General features: G+C 41.4%; 4 protein-coding genes across 7 annotated transcripts; 2 read left to right on the top strand and 2 right to left on the bottom strand.

Moving 5' to 3' along the window:
- The first annotated feature begins 890 nt into the window (after nucleotides 1-890).
- On the top strand, nucleotides 891-7,907 carry LOC130690566 (transcription cofactor vestigial-like protein 4). 3 transcript variants are annotated; one of them, XM_057513592.2, is made up of 6 exons: nucleotides 4,293-5,000; nucleotides 5,088-5,235; nucleotides 5,301-5,441; nucleotides 5,511-5,686; nucleotides 7,036-7,218; nucleotides 7,291-7,907. In XM_057513592.2, the coding sequence occupies exons 1-6, from the start codon at nucleotides 4,889-4,891 to the stop codon at nucleotides 7,431-7,433; spliced, it is 903 nt and encodes a 300-aa protein (XP_057369575.1). In that variant the 5' UTR covers nucleotides 4,293-4,888; the 3' UTR covers nucleotides 7,434-7,907. The 3 variants fall into 3 exon arrangements, with proteins under 3 accessions (XP_057369574.1, XP_057369575.1, XP_057369573.1); XM_057513591.2 differs by lacking the exon at nucleotides 4,293-5,000 and adding an exon at nucleotides 891-1,693 and having other exon boundaries at nucleotides 5,301-5,686; XM_057513590.2 differs by having other exon boundaries at nucleotides 4,295-5,000; nucleotides 5,301-5,686.
- LOC130690532 (ubiquitin-like modifier-activating enzyme ATG7) lies at nucleotides 7,784-10,761 on the bottom strand. Of its 2 annotated transcripts, XM_057513537.2 has the most exons (10): nucleotides 10,471-10,759; nucleotides 10,211-10,412; nucleotides 10,035-10,151; nucleotides 9,395-9,976; nucleotides 9,177-9,335; nucleotides 8,929-9,111; nucleotides 8,654-8,830; nucleotides 8,470-8,585; nucleotides 8,042-8,357; nucleotides 7,784-7,978 (listed from the first exon to the last, which is right to left on the bottom strand). In XM_057513537.2, exons 1-10 carry the CDS (start codon nucleotides 10,677-10,679, stop codon nucleotides 7,937-7,939), a joined length of 2,103 nt encoding a protein of 700 aa, XP_057369520.1. In that variant the 5' UTR covers nucleotides 10,680-10,759; the 3' UTR covers nucleotides 7,784-7,936. The 2 variants fall into 2 exon arrangements, with proteins under 2 accessions (XP_057369520.1, XP_057369521.1); XM_057513538.2 differs by lacking the exon at nucleotides 7,784-7,978 and having other exon boundaries at nucleotides 8,174-8,357; nucleotides 8,435-8,585; nucleotides 10,471-10,761.
- A 48-nt stretch (nucleotides 10,762-10,809) lies between these two features.
- LOC130690565 (toll-interacting protein B-like) lies at nucleotides 10,810-12,763 on the top strand. Its single transcript, XM_057513589.1, has 6 exons — nucleotides 10,810-10,967; nucleotides 11,312-11,494; nucleotides 11,557-11,690; nucleotides 11,754-11,955; nucleotides 12,017-12,277; nucleotides 12,352-12,763. The coding sequence occupies exons 1-6, from the start codon at nucleotides 10,899-10,901 to the stop codon at nucleotides 12,475-12,477; spliced, it is 975 nt and encodes a 324-aa protein (XP_057369572.1). The 5' UTR covers nucleotides 10,810-10,898; the 3' UTR covers nucleotides 12,478-12,763.
- A 42-nt stretch (nucleotides 12,764-12,805) lies between these two features.
- LOC130690592 (uncharacterized) lies at nucleotides 12,806-14,282 on the bottom strand. The gene is made up of 9 exons (XM_057513619.2): nucleotides 14,198-14,282; nucleotides 13,980-14,121; nucleotides 13,875-13,915; nucleotides 13,741-13,811; nucleotides 13,589-13,644; nucleotides 13,464-13,524; nucleotides 13,312-13,347; nucleotides 13,209-13,250; nucleotides 12,806-13,132 (listed from the first exon to the last, which is right to left on the bottom strand). Exons 1-9 carry the CDS (start codon nucleotides 14,241-14,243, stop codon nucleotides 13,037-13,039), a joined length of 591 nt encoding a protein of 196 aa, XP_057369602.1. The 5' UTR covers nucleotides 14,244-14,282; the 3' UTR covers nucleotides 12,806-13,036.
- Between the last annotated feature and the right edge of the window lie 47 nt (nucleotides 14,283-14,329).

Raw genomic sequence — 14,329 nt, 5'->3', positions numbered from 1 at the left:
CGCAGACGTGCCAAAATATTTGGTTGTAATGGTAACTTTTTGTTTGCTTTTTTTTTTTTCGTTAGTGAATCAGCATTGGCTTATCTCCTGGAACCACTCCAATCAACAAGATGACGGGTCGCTATCAGCTGATGGTCGGCATTCAACGAGTTTTTCTTTAAAGAAAGAAAACAACGAAAAAAAAAGTAAATCGTTTGTTTAGAGTTTCGTTTTCCATCTGGGGGTTTTTCGAAAGGAATGTTGAATTTCTTTTGGCTCATGTATTTGTGATTCCCACGGGCTTGGCTCTGATGCGGTGGTGGTAGGTTGGAAATGATCGTGACCCATGTCGTGATATACACAACAAAAGGCCAGCCGTGTTGTTGAGAAAGAGAGAAAGCGTGAACTGTATGGCCTTCTTGTCAGACACAAGTCGAATAAGGGATTCTTTCACGATCTCTAACTCTGTGGTGTAGTAACAAGTAAAGTATAACGGGAGGCCCTGCCTGTTTTCTGATGTGTGATGCGAAAGAATGTCGTTTTTCTTTTTTTGTTTTTCCTAAAGGAACGAAAAAAGTTGTTGGGAAAAATGGCGAAGGCGGAGCGTGCCGAAAGCGCCAACCAATAGGGAAACAGTTACAAAAGTAGACAAGGAAAAAAGTGGGAGTCACGTGTTGACATTCCAACCGCGTGATGGCGTTCAAGTAGACTCATCGGAATAGGTACAGCGTAGCAGACGGCGCTACTGAGCCGTAAGAAATTGAAAATGGAGAAGAAAAAAAAAAGAGTTATTAAAGAGGTAACAAAAAAGAAGTGGGCGTTGATCGATCATCTTTATTTTCGGCCTTAAAAAAAACAAACCCTTCGGCTATGTTCTGTTAAGATTCCTTTTTAAGTGAACCACACCATAGCACATTCATGCCGACTATGGAATGCGTCCATCGTATATTTTGTGGACTGTGTGAATGCGTGAGTCTCGTGTGCTGTTCTATAAGTGCCTTGAGAATCAGAGAGGGCAGTAGCGTCGACTCAACTATTTCGTGACACAAACACACAATCAGCTGTTAAATTTTTGTTTTTTTTTTCCTATCTATCCCCCCAAGAAAAGCAAAAAGACCCCGGGAGCGTGTGTACAGTGGGAGTGGTCCCAAGTGTGTGTGAAAATGCACCAAGAGGGGAAAGAAGGCGGTACCAAATGAGAAAAAATTCCTGGCCGGTTCTTAGCCTCTCTGTCTTTTAGCCGGGCGACTCTCCTGTGCTGCTGTCTGCTCCCAGCTGACAAAAAAAAAAAAAAAAAAAAAAAAAAACTAAGTCAAAAGGGCTCTCTCGCTCTCTCTGTGGAATTCCTGAGCAGAGTGTAGTACACTACACCGCACACAGTTGACTTTCTCATTCGTGTGCAGATTGCCGAGTTAGTCGGAGAGATTACATTCTTAGTGTGTCTATAAAGCAGCTTCTCGTGTTCATCTGTCGGAGGTTGTGTGCTCTGTGTGTGTGCTTTCATTGATTTTGTTGTTATTGTTGTTGTTGTTGTTGCAACTCTACGGAAAAAGAATCGATTGAGACCCTCTGTTTGCGCGCGCGTCGTGAGTACCCCGAAATTTTTAGACGCCCCGTACAACAGTCGACGACGTTATGGAGACGCCGTTGGATGTGCTATCAAGAGCGGCGACGCTTATTCACGACCAACTTCATAGATCATCTAAACAGAAAGGTAAACATTTTTATTGATACTAAACGATTGTCTTTTGAATCCCATCGATGTATTTGGTTTGTTATTCTTTTGCCCCTGATGGGAGTCAACGCAATCGCTTAATTTTTCAATCGAGTTTGATGATTGGAATGCAGTCAAACCAGGTACTACCCACCCAACGAAAAAGAAAAGATCTCCTTTTCACTCTGTGATGAAGAGAAGTTCTTCTTTCTTTCTTTTTTTTTGTGTGCGCTCACGGCGGAACAAAATGTCAGGAATGTCAATGTTATTGGGTTGGTGGCGCGCGTTCCGTGCCCTCCAGCCATAAAGAAAGTCACTTTTTTTTCTTTTTTCAACACACCACACACACTTCAACACCGAGTGTGTAGTACTAAGGAATGCGATGGCGTTGTACTATCAAACAACGTCCCAAATCACAAATTTTCTGATACATAACAAGAGTTCTCCCTGTAATTTTTTTGCTCCTCAATGCCCCCCTTTTTTTATATATATATTTTATATGTCGACTGCATCCGTCTGGATCGTAAGGCTGTAGGGGGTAGTGGCCCAGCTGCTGGTTACTTGGGTTATACGAAAATATCGACCGGCCCAGTTTTTTTATGCTCCCCTTTTGTTTCCACTGTCCCCTTCGGTTTTTCCCCCTCTACGTATCCTATAGCCTTCATCACAGCAAAAGCCCCCCACTGTCGTCCTTGTGTGCTTGCCCATCTGCCCGCCTATCCATATGTTGACGACTATTTAGAGACTATTAAAAAAATCCCACACTGGCTATACGCATGCGTACTCTATAGAATACGGAATATGTTTTCTTTTTACACCAATTGTGAACGGAAAAAGCTGTTGAGAGAGAAACAGCCGGCCGGATGAGGCATCCATGCCGCAGTTTTATAACAGCATTCTTTTCCCCTCGCTAACAAACTACCACTCGCGTGTAAATTTGTTGGGTCTCCTCGTATGGAACGATCCGGTTTCATCTTACACTTTATTTAATGAATCCCAGTTTCCGTTTCCTCCTCTTATTCCCCTCGTTCCTTTAGTCTCCTGCTCCAACGAATGTCCCTTTCGTAGGGGAACAAAGAAACTTTAATTGAATTATCTCCAAGGACCTCTGAGGTCACTTGTAAGCAGAGCAAGAATGTTGGGCCCCCTAAACAAGTAGCGTTTCTTTTTCTTTTCTTTTTTTTCTTTGTTTCTTGACGTTGGCACCGTTTGACATCGTCGCTTTCTAGCGTGAAGCTATAACAGGAGGATTACTGTGCACATTCCACATTTTATGCCACCGCTTGGGAGTAGGCATGACTGCAGTCCCTTTTTCACGCACGATAACACAGCAATTTTTGTAGAGGGAACGAAAAAGAGAAAACGATTCAAAATCACCGCCTGAGTTTCACTGGTTTCTAATTTCGACCGCTAGGTGACGCATACTAAAAAATAGAATCTATTACAGCGACCGCTAGATGGCATGAGTTATCAAAAACAAACTTTCCTCAAAAAAGAGAAAATACGTTGAAAATGGCTTCCACGTGATTAATGGCATCGACTCGAGGCTCTGACGGTGGTCGATTACTCACCGAGACGGGGGAACGAAAAGCGTGTGAGAAAGAAAGGAAGTCTTTTGTGACGAATAAGATGAATAAGGAATACTACAGTAGTATACGTAGTCGAACAAGTAGTAGAATACAGGCAGACATTTTGTTATCCCCCCTCGTCTTTCTGATGACGTCAAGCTAACAGATAAAAGAAGAAGAATCCTTCGAAAGGTTTAGGGGAACTCACCGACACTGATATTAGGTCTAGATATTTTTCAAAATTAACTGAAAAAGACGAATGGTAGACCTCAAGCCACACACTGATATGAGACCAATTTCAAAAGAAATCAATTACTTTTTTTTCCTTTTCCAAAAAGGAAATGCCTTTTCTTTGTGGATGATTTCGTGATGTGGTTTCTCGTGGAAACGTTTCGCTTTAAACAAAAAAAACGACCACAGAAAAGAAGTCGGCTTATAGCAGTTTTCTTGAGTTTGCTACTGTTGTCATTTCCTGCGTCATGAGGTTATTCTCTCTTTTTCTTGGAAAGCTAATTTCGGATGAGTCAGAAACGAAAGAAACGTAATTTGGAGGAAAAGAAAGATGGGAAACTGACAAAGAAAAAGAAACGCAACGGCATAATGGTCGTTACGTCGATTCGGTCGGCAGCCACCTGTTGAACCACACAATCACGTGGCCTTCAAATGACTGATGAAAAGCTAACTATTAACGCTAGATTAGTAGTCCTAGTTTAAAACAATCAACTTTGGTCGAAACCATTGAGTTGAATTTCTTTTTTTTAATCATTTCCACAGAGAGAAAACGGGAAGAACTTGAAAACCTATTTGCGTTCACATTATTATTATTATCATTTTTTTTTTCTCTACCACTGTCGAAAAAAAAAATGGGTAGAGTAGGGGAAGAGAAGAGGGGAGAGGGAAGAAAGGGGGAGGAGGACAGGTGGCGTACCTGTGGTGTGCCAACCGCGTGGTTTGTGTTTCTTCTCCGAAAGCTTTCATGCAAGCGGTGGCGCTAGTGTCTACGTTTTGGATTCTTCCTTTTTTTTTCTTCTGCATTTCGTGCTGCCCCACTATCGAAAACGCAGGCATTCGAGATGCGGCGCCTTGTGAGACGGCCCGCGCCTTTTCCTCTCTTCTCTTACACCTCAACCTCCTCATCGTTCAGTGTAGTGTGTTATTCTCTGTGTTTGTAGTCGTGACGTCGCTTACACGCATTCAACTTGACCCGGAAAACTATACTGAGTGGCTTCTGTGCAACTGCCTCCTGTGTGCCTTTTGTTCCTATGTTTTGGTGCACCTGACGCGCTTTTTCGAAGCCATTTTCGAATTGGATTTATTTTTTTTCGTTTAACGATTTATTCATGTGTTTGACAAGTTTATGGCCTGCCTCTTGTGTGACATGACGTGGATTCTCTAAACGAAGCAAGTAACAAAGATTGTGTGCAACAACATCACTAGCATGCAAATTTGAAACCGTGACGATTTCAATGCGTGACTTTTCGCTGGATTGTTTTCCTCTGTTAAAGTGGCCAGACAATTTCATTTCACAACTCAATTCGAGTCCCATTCATCTCGTTTTTGTCCTATTTGAGATCGTAGTGATACATCAGTTTCAATTGTGTTGTTTTTCTGGGCGAACGGCGGGCCGATGGCCAGCCACCACGAGCCCAGTCAACAGAGAGTTCCTCCTCCTCATGAACCCCCCAATGCTGCACCAGTCAGGCCAAAGCCCTTGTGGCAACCGTGGTCTGACAGCGATGGTAGTCGAATAAATATTTTTTTTTTCTTGCCAGGTCAACCCAAATGATTTAGTAGTTAATATTTAAATGTTTCATTTCATGGACTAGATGATCGAGATTTAACATCGAATCGAGCCGGTGCTGATAATGAAGGGGGTAGTAGTAGCAAGGAGCTACCGACGCGAACGAAGAAAGAACGCCGACGTCACGAACGCCACCATGAACTGCTCTCGACGGCCGCCAGGGCTCGCAAAGAGTAAATATGCCAAATACCTAAATATTATTGTGACGTTATCTTAATCCATTTGTTTTTGTTTAAAGGAGAGTTCCAGTTGCGATGGAACCGGCGGATGAAGTGGACAGACCATTGGATATGAGCACCGGACGTCGAGCTTCACCTCCACCTTATCCGGCAGCTGGATCGTCGTCTGGCGTCGGCATCCCACCATCATATCCTTTGAGGTATCCAAGTCCTCCGGATTATGGAAGTGCTTCAGGACCACGTCCATCGGTCATTACTTGCGCTTCCAGTTTAAGATCCAGTCCGGCTCCCAGCTGTCCCAGTCCGTGTGGCAGTACCAGTTCGTCGGCATCTCAGTCGAGGACAATAACAGCCAATGGATCATCATCTCCACCTCCCCGTTCCCGTCCAGCAGCTGACGGCGAGAGACTCGGTGCTCCTCAACGCCGCGAAATCATTTCCTCAGGTTTGTGCTCTAGTCCTTTGTTGAAACAAAAGAAGAGGGTCTTTTTCCTTTCTTTGGCGATATATGGTAGGGAGGGTGGAGGGGGTGAGGAAAAGCTCGTCTCGGAAGGTGAAACTTTTAATTACCTGGAAGAAGAGATGGGAAGGAGGAGTAGGGCGCGGGCACAGACGGTTACAAGATATTCTTCTCCCCCTCTCTCTGTCTTTCCTCTAGTTCAGTGGCGCCACTTGGGAAAGAAAGAGGAGGAGGAAGGTGTGTATGTATTTAAAAAAAATAAAATAAAGGCTATGCCTCTGGCGAGGTCATACAGGTGGACCCATGGGGTGGTTGGTGGGGGGGAATCACGAAGACAATGTGTGTTACCTACCCCGCGTGTATGCCCCAGCTGTAGGAAGAAGATAGATATGCACACCGTCTAATTTTCTTTCTTTGTGTGAATCCTCTTCTTCGGATCATTGCGCATGGTCGCACTTTTATATTTGGTCTATCCGTAACTTACTATATCGGAGCATGGACTGTTTCAAAAATGAAGAAACAATACAAGTGCAGAAAAAGGGAAACAAAAAGGCCCTTTTTTTCGAACTAATTGCTGATTGGGAGGAGTTTTCCTTTAAAAAAAAAATGAAAAGGTGGAGTGCGGACTCTTTTTTCCCCCTTTTTTTTCTCTTAAAAGGGGTCAAAAGTCCCGCGCGGCTGTTTACCATTTCTGCGTTGCAGAGCGAGAAAAGAACCCCCCGACATCATCCCCTCAAGGCCGATCGATATATTCTTCCTCTTTTTTTTTTTACCTTTCGGAAAGTGTTGATGGGGTGGAGGAATAGCACACAGGTAAAGGCCAAGAAATCCTACCCTTTTTCTTCTTACTTAAAAAAAAAAAAAACGGAAAATGTATTGCTATACCGTACAACAATAGTTGATAAGAAAAAAAGCAACCAAAGAGGAAAACGTTGATAAAAACTCGGAAGAAAACGGAATCGAATCGCTGGAAGCAATGAAGGTCGTCTTTTTCTTCTTCTGGGTCTCTTGCTCTTTGTGTGTATGTGAAGAAGGAAGGTTTTCATTCATGGGGGTGCCTTCTTTTGGCTCCCATCTTCCAGGGGTAGTGCTCCGTTTTAGATGGACCCGCCAGCCAGCTGTGTGTATATATCGATAATCATCAACACCTTTTTGGAGGGAGAAAGAAATAGATGTAGAAGAAAAAGAAGTTGTTGTTATTGTTGTTGTCCGAAGGCCACCATTTTTTATAGTCCCCCCTTTTTTTTCAGTTCGTTGACATTCAATTCACGTCAAAGCATGACTGATATAATAGTGTTTTTTTTTTTTTAACGATATTCATTTGTTTCTGATAGGTATGTGCGATCCGGTGATTGACGAACATTTCCGCCGCTCGCTGGGCGAGCGTTACACTCATTTGTTTGCGTCGTCATCGCCATCGTCTACCTCCAATTCAACCAATACGAATGACTCATCCTCACGGGATGGAGGAGCGGCAAACAAAATGCCTTCCACTGTCAACGTCACCGGACTCTCTGGTATACAAAAGAATTAAATTTATTTTGTGTTCTTCGTGTTTCATATCTCGTTTCTTTTTTAAAAAACAACAGTGGATGATCATTTCGCCAAAGCCTTGGGAGAGACTTGGCTCAAATTGCAGAGCGAGACCAAGGAGAAAGAAGCCAATAGCGATTCGCAGCCCGGCTCTCCGCTACCATCATCAGCCCAGAGACAGGGACTACTTCTTACTTGAGGAGCAGGGGAACAAAAAAACAAAACAAAAAATACTTCTACCAATTTCCACAATCGATGGATCACGAAACATATTTAAACGGTAGAGAGAGAGAGACGTGTGTGGGTGTGTTAATTAGAGAACAAAACAAGTAAGAATAACTAATTAATCGAAAGCAGTTCCATTTGATTATTTATTAGATCTTTTTTTTTGCAGTTTATTTCTCTTTTTTTTTTTACTAAATTTAAAACTTGATGTGGTATTTCAATTTACGTTTTTGTGTGCGTGAATTTTTGTGTGTCTTGCGTGAAAAAAGATTTTCTTTCCATACGGGATCTTTTTCCACCTTTTTCTGTTGGAATTCCTATCAATTATCTTTTTTATGGCTTGTAATTTCGATTTAATTTTCGATAGAGACTTTTTTTCTGGACATCTCGTTACGACATTGTGATGACATTCAGTTCTAGCGAGGAATACAATGTGTGAATAATTTCATACTGTTTTAATCTTTGATTTTTATTTTTCTAGTCGTTCGATTCCTCTGACTCCTCCGGATAATCCCAGTCCTTTTGGTAAACAAGAATTTTTAAATGTTCAGTACAAGTCTTTTGTTTTTACAGCAGCTTTACCTCGATGGATGCTATATCCTTATGAAGATCCGCTAATCCCGACACTTGTTCCAAGCAATCTGGATTATTAAAAACTTCCGATAGGAAGGCGTATCCTTCTTCAGCGTAGCGTTTTATAACGAGAGGTGAACACGCAGTGCAATTGTAAAATGCTTCTGTGGCCGGAAGCACTTGCTGATGTCTGTGAAGAAAACCTCGGATAGAGTGAGGCACAACGCCCAATGGACTGCCACTAATTTCTTTGTTGTCCGGCTCCTGTTGGTGCTGCTGGACGGTTGTCATGGCGGCAGTTGAGATCTCAGCAGATGCGTTACCCCTTCGCAGGAAAAGGGAAAATAAAAAGGGATATTATTACTCAAATATCTTTAGACAGATGCGTGCGAGACAGCACACCAATGAATAATGTGTGGTGTCGATATGCAACGAACCCTTCAGGATGCTGGAGAACAGAGACCATCAATTCGACGGCCAGACCGGAGGCGATAAGAGAAATTCCGGGTCGCGTGACTGTACATTGTTGATCTAGAGTTCGATCTTTGGTCGACTAAATGGGAAAAGAATTCCACGTCAAAACGTCATTGATAGTGAGACCCTCCTGCTGCAAAAACTTACATCCCCAGGGGCGACAACGTCATTGCAGAAATAACAACCCAGCTGACGACCGGCCAGGGCTCCCCGCATGACGCCTTTCGATTTTTCCACTTGAACTTGACCGGGATTCCACGGCTCTCTTTGTCCATGACGCATCACCAAGTATGTGTCGAAGCCCAAGGCGGCGTTGATGGCCAGCTGTAAAGAAAAACAAACAAAGTTTTAGATGAATGAAGTTGACGTCATTGTAAAGACACGAACAAAAGGGAAAGAAGGAATTTGATTTTTCTTAAAACCTTTCCGCGATAAGCAGACAACATGGTGGGAAGCCAACGACTTTCTCGCGTGTCCGTCAATAGGAAAACGACGTCGTGCTCTTCGATAGCATCCGCCAACTGCTTGACGTCCTTTTCGACTTCCTCAGCATCTGTGACGTAATGGCCCGGCATTGGAATGCGCAAGTCGATCCCTCGGCTGATCTGCTTAAACAATAATAATCAAATATTGCCAATCAAAAGAGAGAACAAAAAATCTGATAGCGAACCATTCCTGGGAAGATTTCACGCAACGAATTAGCAGCGCTCTCTGCTTTGGCGTGACCTCCGTTTAGGCAGTCTTTGAATGTGTAAAGTGATTGGCGAACTGGATTAGAATAAGAGACTCGACCGTTATCGATAAATGTGATATGTCGGACTCCCCATGCCTGATGGAAATTTTTATCTAGAGTTAATCTGATTGTGGTTTCAAATTTTATTCTTTTACCATCAACGTCCTGGCAACATAACAGCCCAGGGTTCCGGCGCCGAGAAGTAAGCATTTGGTGTTTTGGATAGAATCCAGATTCAACTCGGGCAATAAACGCCATTTCATCAATTTTAGATTGAGATCAACCGCCGATTCCGCAAGGCGTTCTGGGTCCATGGAATTGCTGAGGTTTACCATACGAGCTCCGAGTTTACCGCGTTCATTCTTCTCCCAACCAAGACATTTTGGATTCGCTTCATTCTCAGTTGGATAGACGACATCTTTGATTTCTATTAAGAGACTGGAGGCAATTCGACGTTGGCCGTCACGCACCTCATCTCGCCAGCACAGAACGGAAAGGCCAGCAAGACGTTCTTTGTAGTGATAGGCTATCAAAGCTAGAAGATTCCGTAATGGCCACCCAGGATTAGTAGGCAAGGACGACGGATCGCAGAATACAACCCACGTCGTATCTCTAAGATTAGCCAATTCTTTCAATGGATAGCATTTAAAACCCAGCTCAGGATTCTTCTCCACCAGAAAGGCACTCTGGCCACAAGTGGCTTTGTACTGATCATAAGCTTGCTGTAACTGATGTAACTAAAAGAGATACGAGAAGAACTCAGCATCGGTTATATCTTAGAGTGTGATTTTATACCTCATCTTTTGATAATATTTTGTCCAATTCTTTTGGTTCTTCATTTAAGATGATTTTGGAAGGAAATACCAAGGTAGGAAAGGCAAACCAATAGTAAAATTGATACTTTTTAAGGTCCTAGTGATAAAATTGGTTAGTTGTTATGTTTCAGACTTACATAATATTTAGTAGCATACCGCAAATGTTAGCAGTAGAAAACGGGAAAGAAGACTAGGATTCAATAGGGCTGCTCCACTCAATATATCACTCCAGATTTGTTCGCCACATTTATTAATGGCTGCTTGTTTGTTGATATCTTTAAAAGCCTCAAGGGTGTTTGTATTTTGCAGAAGTCCTTGACAGAGAATCCCATTGCTTCCCACTACAGATTCATGGTGGCTATAGAAGAACGGTAAAATTTGACCAGCATCTTGTAACATAAAGTAATTATTTTTACTTTTCGAAGGATGAGTAATCAACGTTTAAACAAGCTGGAAGTCTCGATGATGCAGACTGATTGGTATAGTAGCCGGTAATATCCACTGGTTCATCACTCAAAGCATAAACATCAATTTTCATCTGCGTTAGTTTGTGCCAGAACGAACTTGATACAACAGAGCTAAATGGCAAAAACTGTAGAATCTTTCCACTTTCTTCCGACGTCATGTTTTTCGGTGTTTTTTTCACTAATCGAAGTTCTCGAAATTAACATTCGGTTTTGTTTACTTGTCAAAAGTCATTGTTCAACGCCATCTAACGGTAAACGAGTTGCACATTTTATTAATTTCTGAAACGACACAACTTGTCGAAGAGAACTCAGCATTTCGTTGTCAGAAGACGTTGACAGTAGAACTGATTTTGATTTGCAAATTACAGTAAAAAAAAATGGCTGGTGCCGGCCCAGGAGTTCCATCAAGTTCTCGAGGTGGAGAAAGCAAATATCGTCAACGTGCGGTAACCGTATTTAATTCATTTGCAGTCACTCTATAGAAAGTTTAGCTTCGCCATTCTCCTTGCGCAATTGCAATTGAATTGTGGTGACTAATCCTCACGTCGAACCCACTCACTTTGCAGGACATTATCACGTAGTTAATAATCTCTATAATCCCTAACATCTTTCCAATGTAGAAAATCAAAGTTATTTTGCTTTCCCGTTTAGTATTTGATGATTTCAGAGAAAAGTAAACAAGACCAGCAGATTAAATCAAAAGGTGTTCGTTTCCCAAATTTTGGCATCAAAGAATATCAGATGGGTTTTAATTAATAAAGATTTTCTACACATAATTATCTTAATAAAGGTGGTTCTTGGAAACCTACCAGATGACTTTTTGAAACCTGACAGTCTTGTGGGTAATAGCCCATCTAACCAAGAAAGTATTGACAGAGAGTTTGCCATTCAATTACATCAACAGCAGCGGAATGCCAATATTCAATATATTAACCAAAGCTATGCTGGTCAGTTGATAATAACTATCGTTGAGGTGAGAAACATGTTTTTTTGTTAAATATGAGCTAAATTTATTTAATATTTCTGTTTTCCTAGGCTTCATTTGTGAAGAACTATGGAGTAACTCGAATGGACCCTTATGTCCGCGTACGCATTGGTCACACAATCTATGAAACTCCCGCATGCCCCAGTGGAGGAAGGACTCCTCGATGGAACAAACGTATCCAATCGTAAGGAACTAATGCTTACTTCTATCATTGAACGAGCTTTATTATATCCATTTGTGGCTATAGTTATCTACCAACTGGAGTGAAAAGCATCGGTATTGAAGTTTATGATGAATGCGCTTTAACAATGGACGAACTGATTGCGTACGGCCAGATTCCGATTCCGGAAGCCGTTTTCCGTCAAGAATCCGTTGACCAGTGGCTCCAACTGAGTGGTAAACAAGGCGAAAACAAAGAAGGGTCCATTCGTATAATATTTACGCTTTTGGTAAAATTTCGTTTATCCCTTCCCTTGAAGTTGTTTTATGACTTTCTTTGGTCCCTTATAGCCAATTGCTGCGCCGCAGTTCATTGCGCCGGGAGCTATGGGATTCGCTATGGCTCCTGCTTACGGCGGGTATCCGCTTGTGAATTCAACCGTCATCCCGGTTGCCCAAACACCGATAGCTGCACCCGTGATGGTCATGCCTGCCTATGGCCCTACCTGTGTATCCGTCCCCGTTTATAATTCTACCAATCCAGCAACCGGCATGGTAACTGCCCAGGGGCATCCTTCCATGGTTTCACGCCCGAAGCCACTTACACAAGAGGTAAAGAGTTGCAGCCTCCAGATTTTTTAAATGTCAATGTATTACCATTCATTTTTTATTATCCTCTATTGCAGGAAATCAAGGAAATCATGAGCATGTTTCCGACCATTGATCCTCAAGTAATTCAGAGTGTCATTGATGCGTGTGACGGTCGCCGTGAAGCCATCGTCGACAGCCTTCTGCAGATTTCAGATCAGTGAACAGCTATCTGGCCAAGGATGGTTGAAGGTTAAGTATTTAGTTCAGTTGCGTTTTGTCAAGTATTTTTGGTGTTTAAGAGCTTTTTTAAATTTATTGATAGCAGATTACAGAGATATCCTTTTACTTTAAGCTTTACACAATCGCTAGTCATTTATCAGAGTGAAACCTATTCCAGAAAATTGCTGTGTATTATCACATCGTATTTCTTCCAGTCTAGATTTCTAATTCCTACTAAATTGCCGTTCTGGCGTCAATTTGTGAAAAATATATATGTTGCATAACTTTCCTTTCACTGGCAAATCTATTTTATATAATTGAAAGTTGTGGTAACGTATAGAATTGTATTCTTTTTAGAAATCATGAGAAACTAGCTTTCACATTTTATAACAAATATTTCATTTCAGTGCCTATATTTTGCAGGGAAATGAAAATTCATCAGCACTTGCATCAGCATCACTCCTGTATGACTAAGTATGTAGAACATTTTTCACAATGTAAGGAATATTATTTATGATTAACTGGTAAGGATAAGATGCCATTATACTTCTCGCTCCTCATCTAGTAAATCTCGCAATTTGCTGAAGAATACTGGGTGCAAACAGAATCACTGGTGTTCTCACTATATTTGGTGTCATTGATTCCAAGTTCAGCGCCCTATAATCCATAGGTATAATTGATAGAATATTTAATACTGAAAATGTAAAATCAGAAGAAAAAATGCATTCCTTACCTCCACCAGATTTTTGATGTTGCAATAGTTAGTTCCATAATCCTGAAAAAAGTCAAAGCGTAAATCGTCGGAGTTCTAATTAACATGTAAATTATTTTCTTACCAATATCGCGTACCAGGTCTGGGATGTTGAAAAGCCCTAGAGAGATACATAGAGATTATTTGATATCTATTAACTATCTATCTATGAATATTTAAACACAAAATTTTGATACTTAACCTTATAGTTAATCACCCATACTGTAAATTTATTACCTGCACTTTACAGGAGTTGTCTGGCCCGGGAGCAAAAGTGAACGACACGTCATCGACGTAACTGGAAACATTAAGTATAACTGTGATACAAGTAAATAACGTAACGTTTCCTATACAATACTTACCGTTTCACTGGGGTTGTGTGTGTGCCAGTAATTTTAGCTGGAGTTGAGGTGAGGTACTAGAAAATATAAAAATGTATGCATAAAGCTAGATCACAGGCCAAACGTGTATGCAACGTGTATACACACTCAAACGTTTAGACCAGTTTGCTTACCTGATACAAACATTTCTGTCCAGTGCCACAAAGATTCTGAGTATCCATGTTCCATTTTTGAATTTGATTTACTGTTGAAAAGACAAACAGGTAACGATATTTTTCAGCTTTACAACCACTAGAATTTCAATTACCTAGGGATGTCCTAACTTCATCACATGGTTTTCCAAAGGTCCTTAGGAAATATGGAAAAGCTATGTAACAAAAGATTGACAGTGATGGTTAGGGTTGCCACTTACCAATCAACACGGCAAGAAGCATGTAAAGGGTATGATGAGACTGTAACAAAGCTTAGAGTAACAGCACTCAGAGCAATGGCAAATACTGAAACTGACAGAATCACCATCTTTCTGGAACAGCAGGTTCTACGGTTTTCAATTTCTGGCAATATTGAAACAAAAATGTCAATATTGTAATGTCCATATAGCAAAATTTCAACTAATGTGATCAAACTAACCCTTATTGGTAAGAAGAGTTTTTGATTCACCCTTAGTGGGTGCCATTATAAAGGAGAGATATTAAAGAAACGAACTGTCCTGTAAGATGACCACCACCAGTTAAAGAGGAAACATAAGAATCATGCAGTTTG

This window comes from Daphnia carinata, chromosome 6 (assembly GCF_022539665.2).
Source record: "Daphnia carinata strain CSIRO-1 chromosome 6, CSIRO_AGI_Dcar_HiC_V3, whole genome shotgun sequence".
NCBI classification, from domain to species: domain Eukaryota; kingdom Metazoa; phylum Arthropoda; class Branchiopoda; order Diplostraca; family Daphniidae; genus Daphnia; species Daphnia carinata.
Note: the sequence above shows the minus strand (reverse complement) of the source record. Positions and strands in the feature narration are given on the sequence as shown.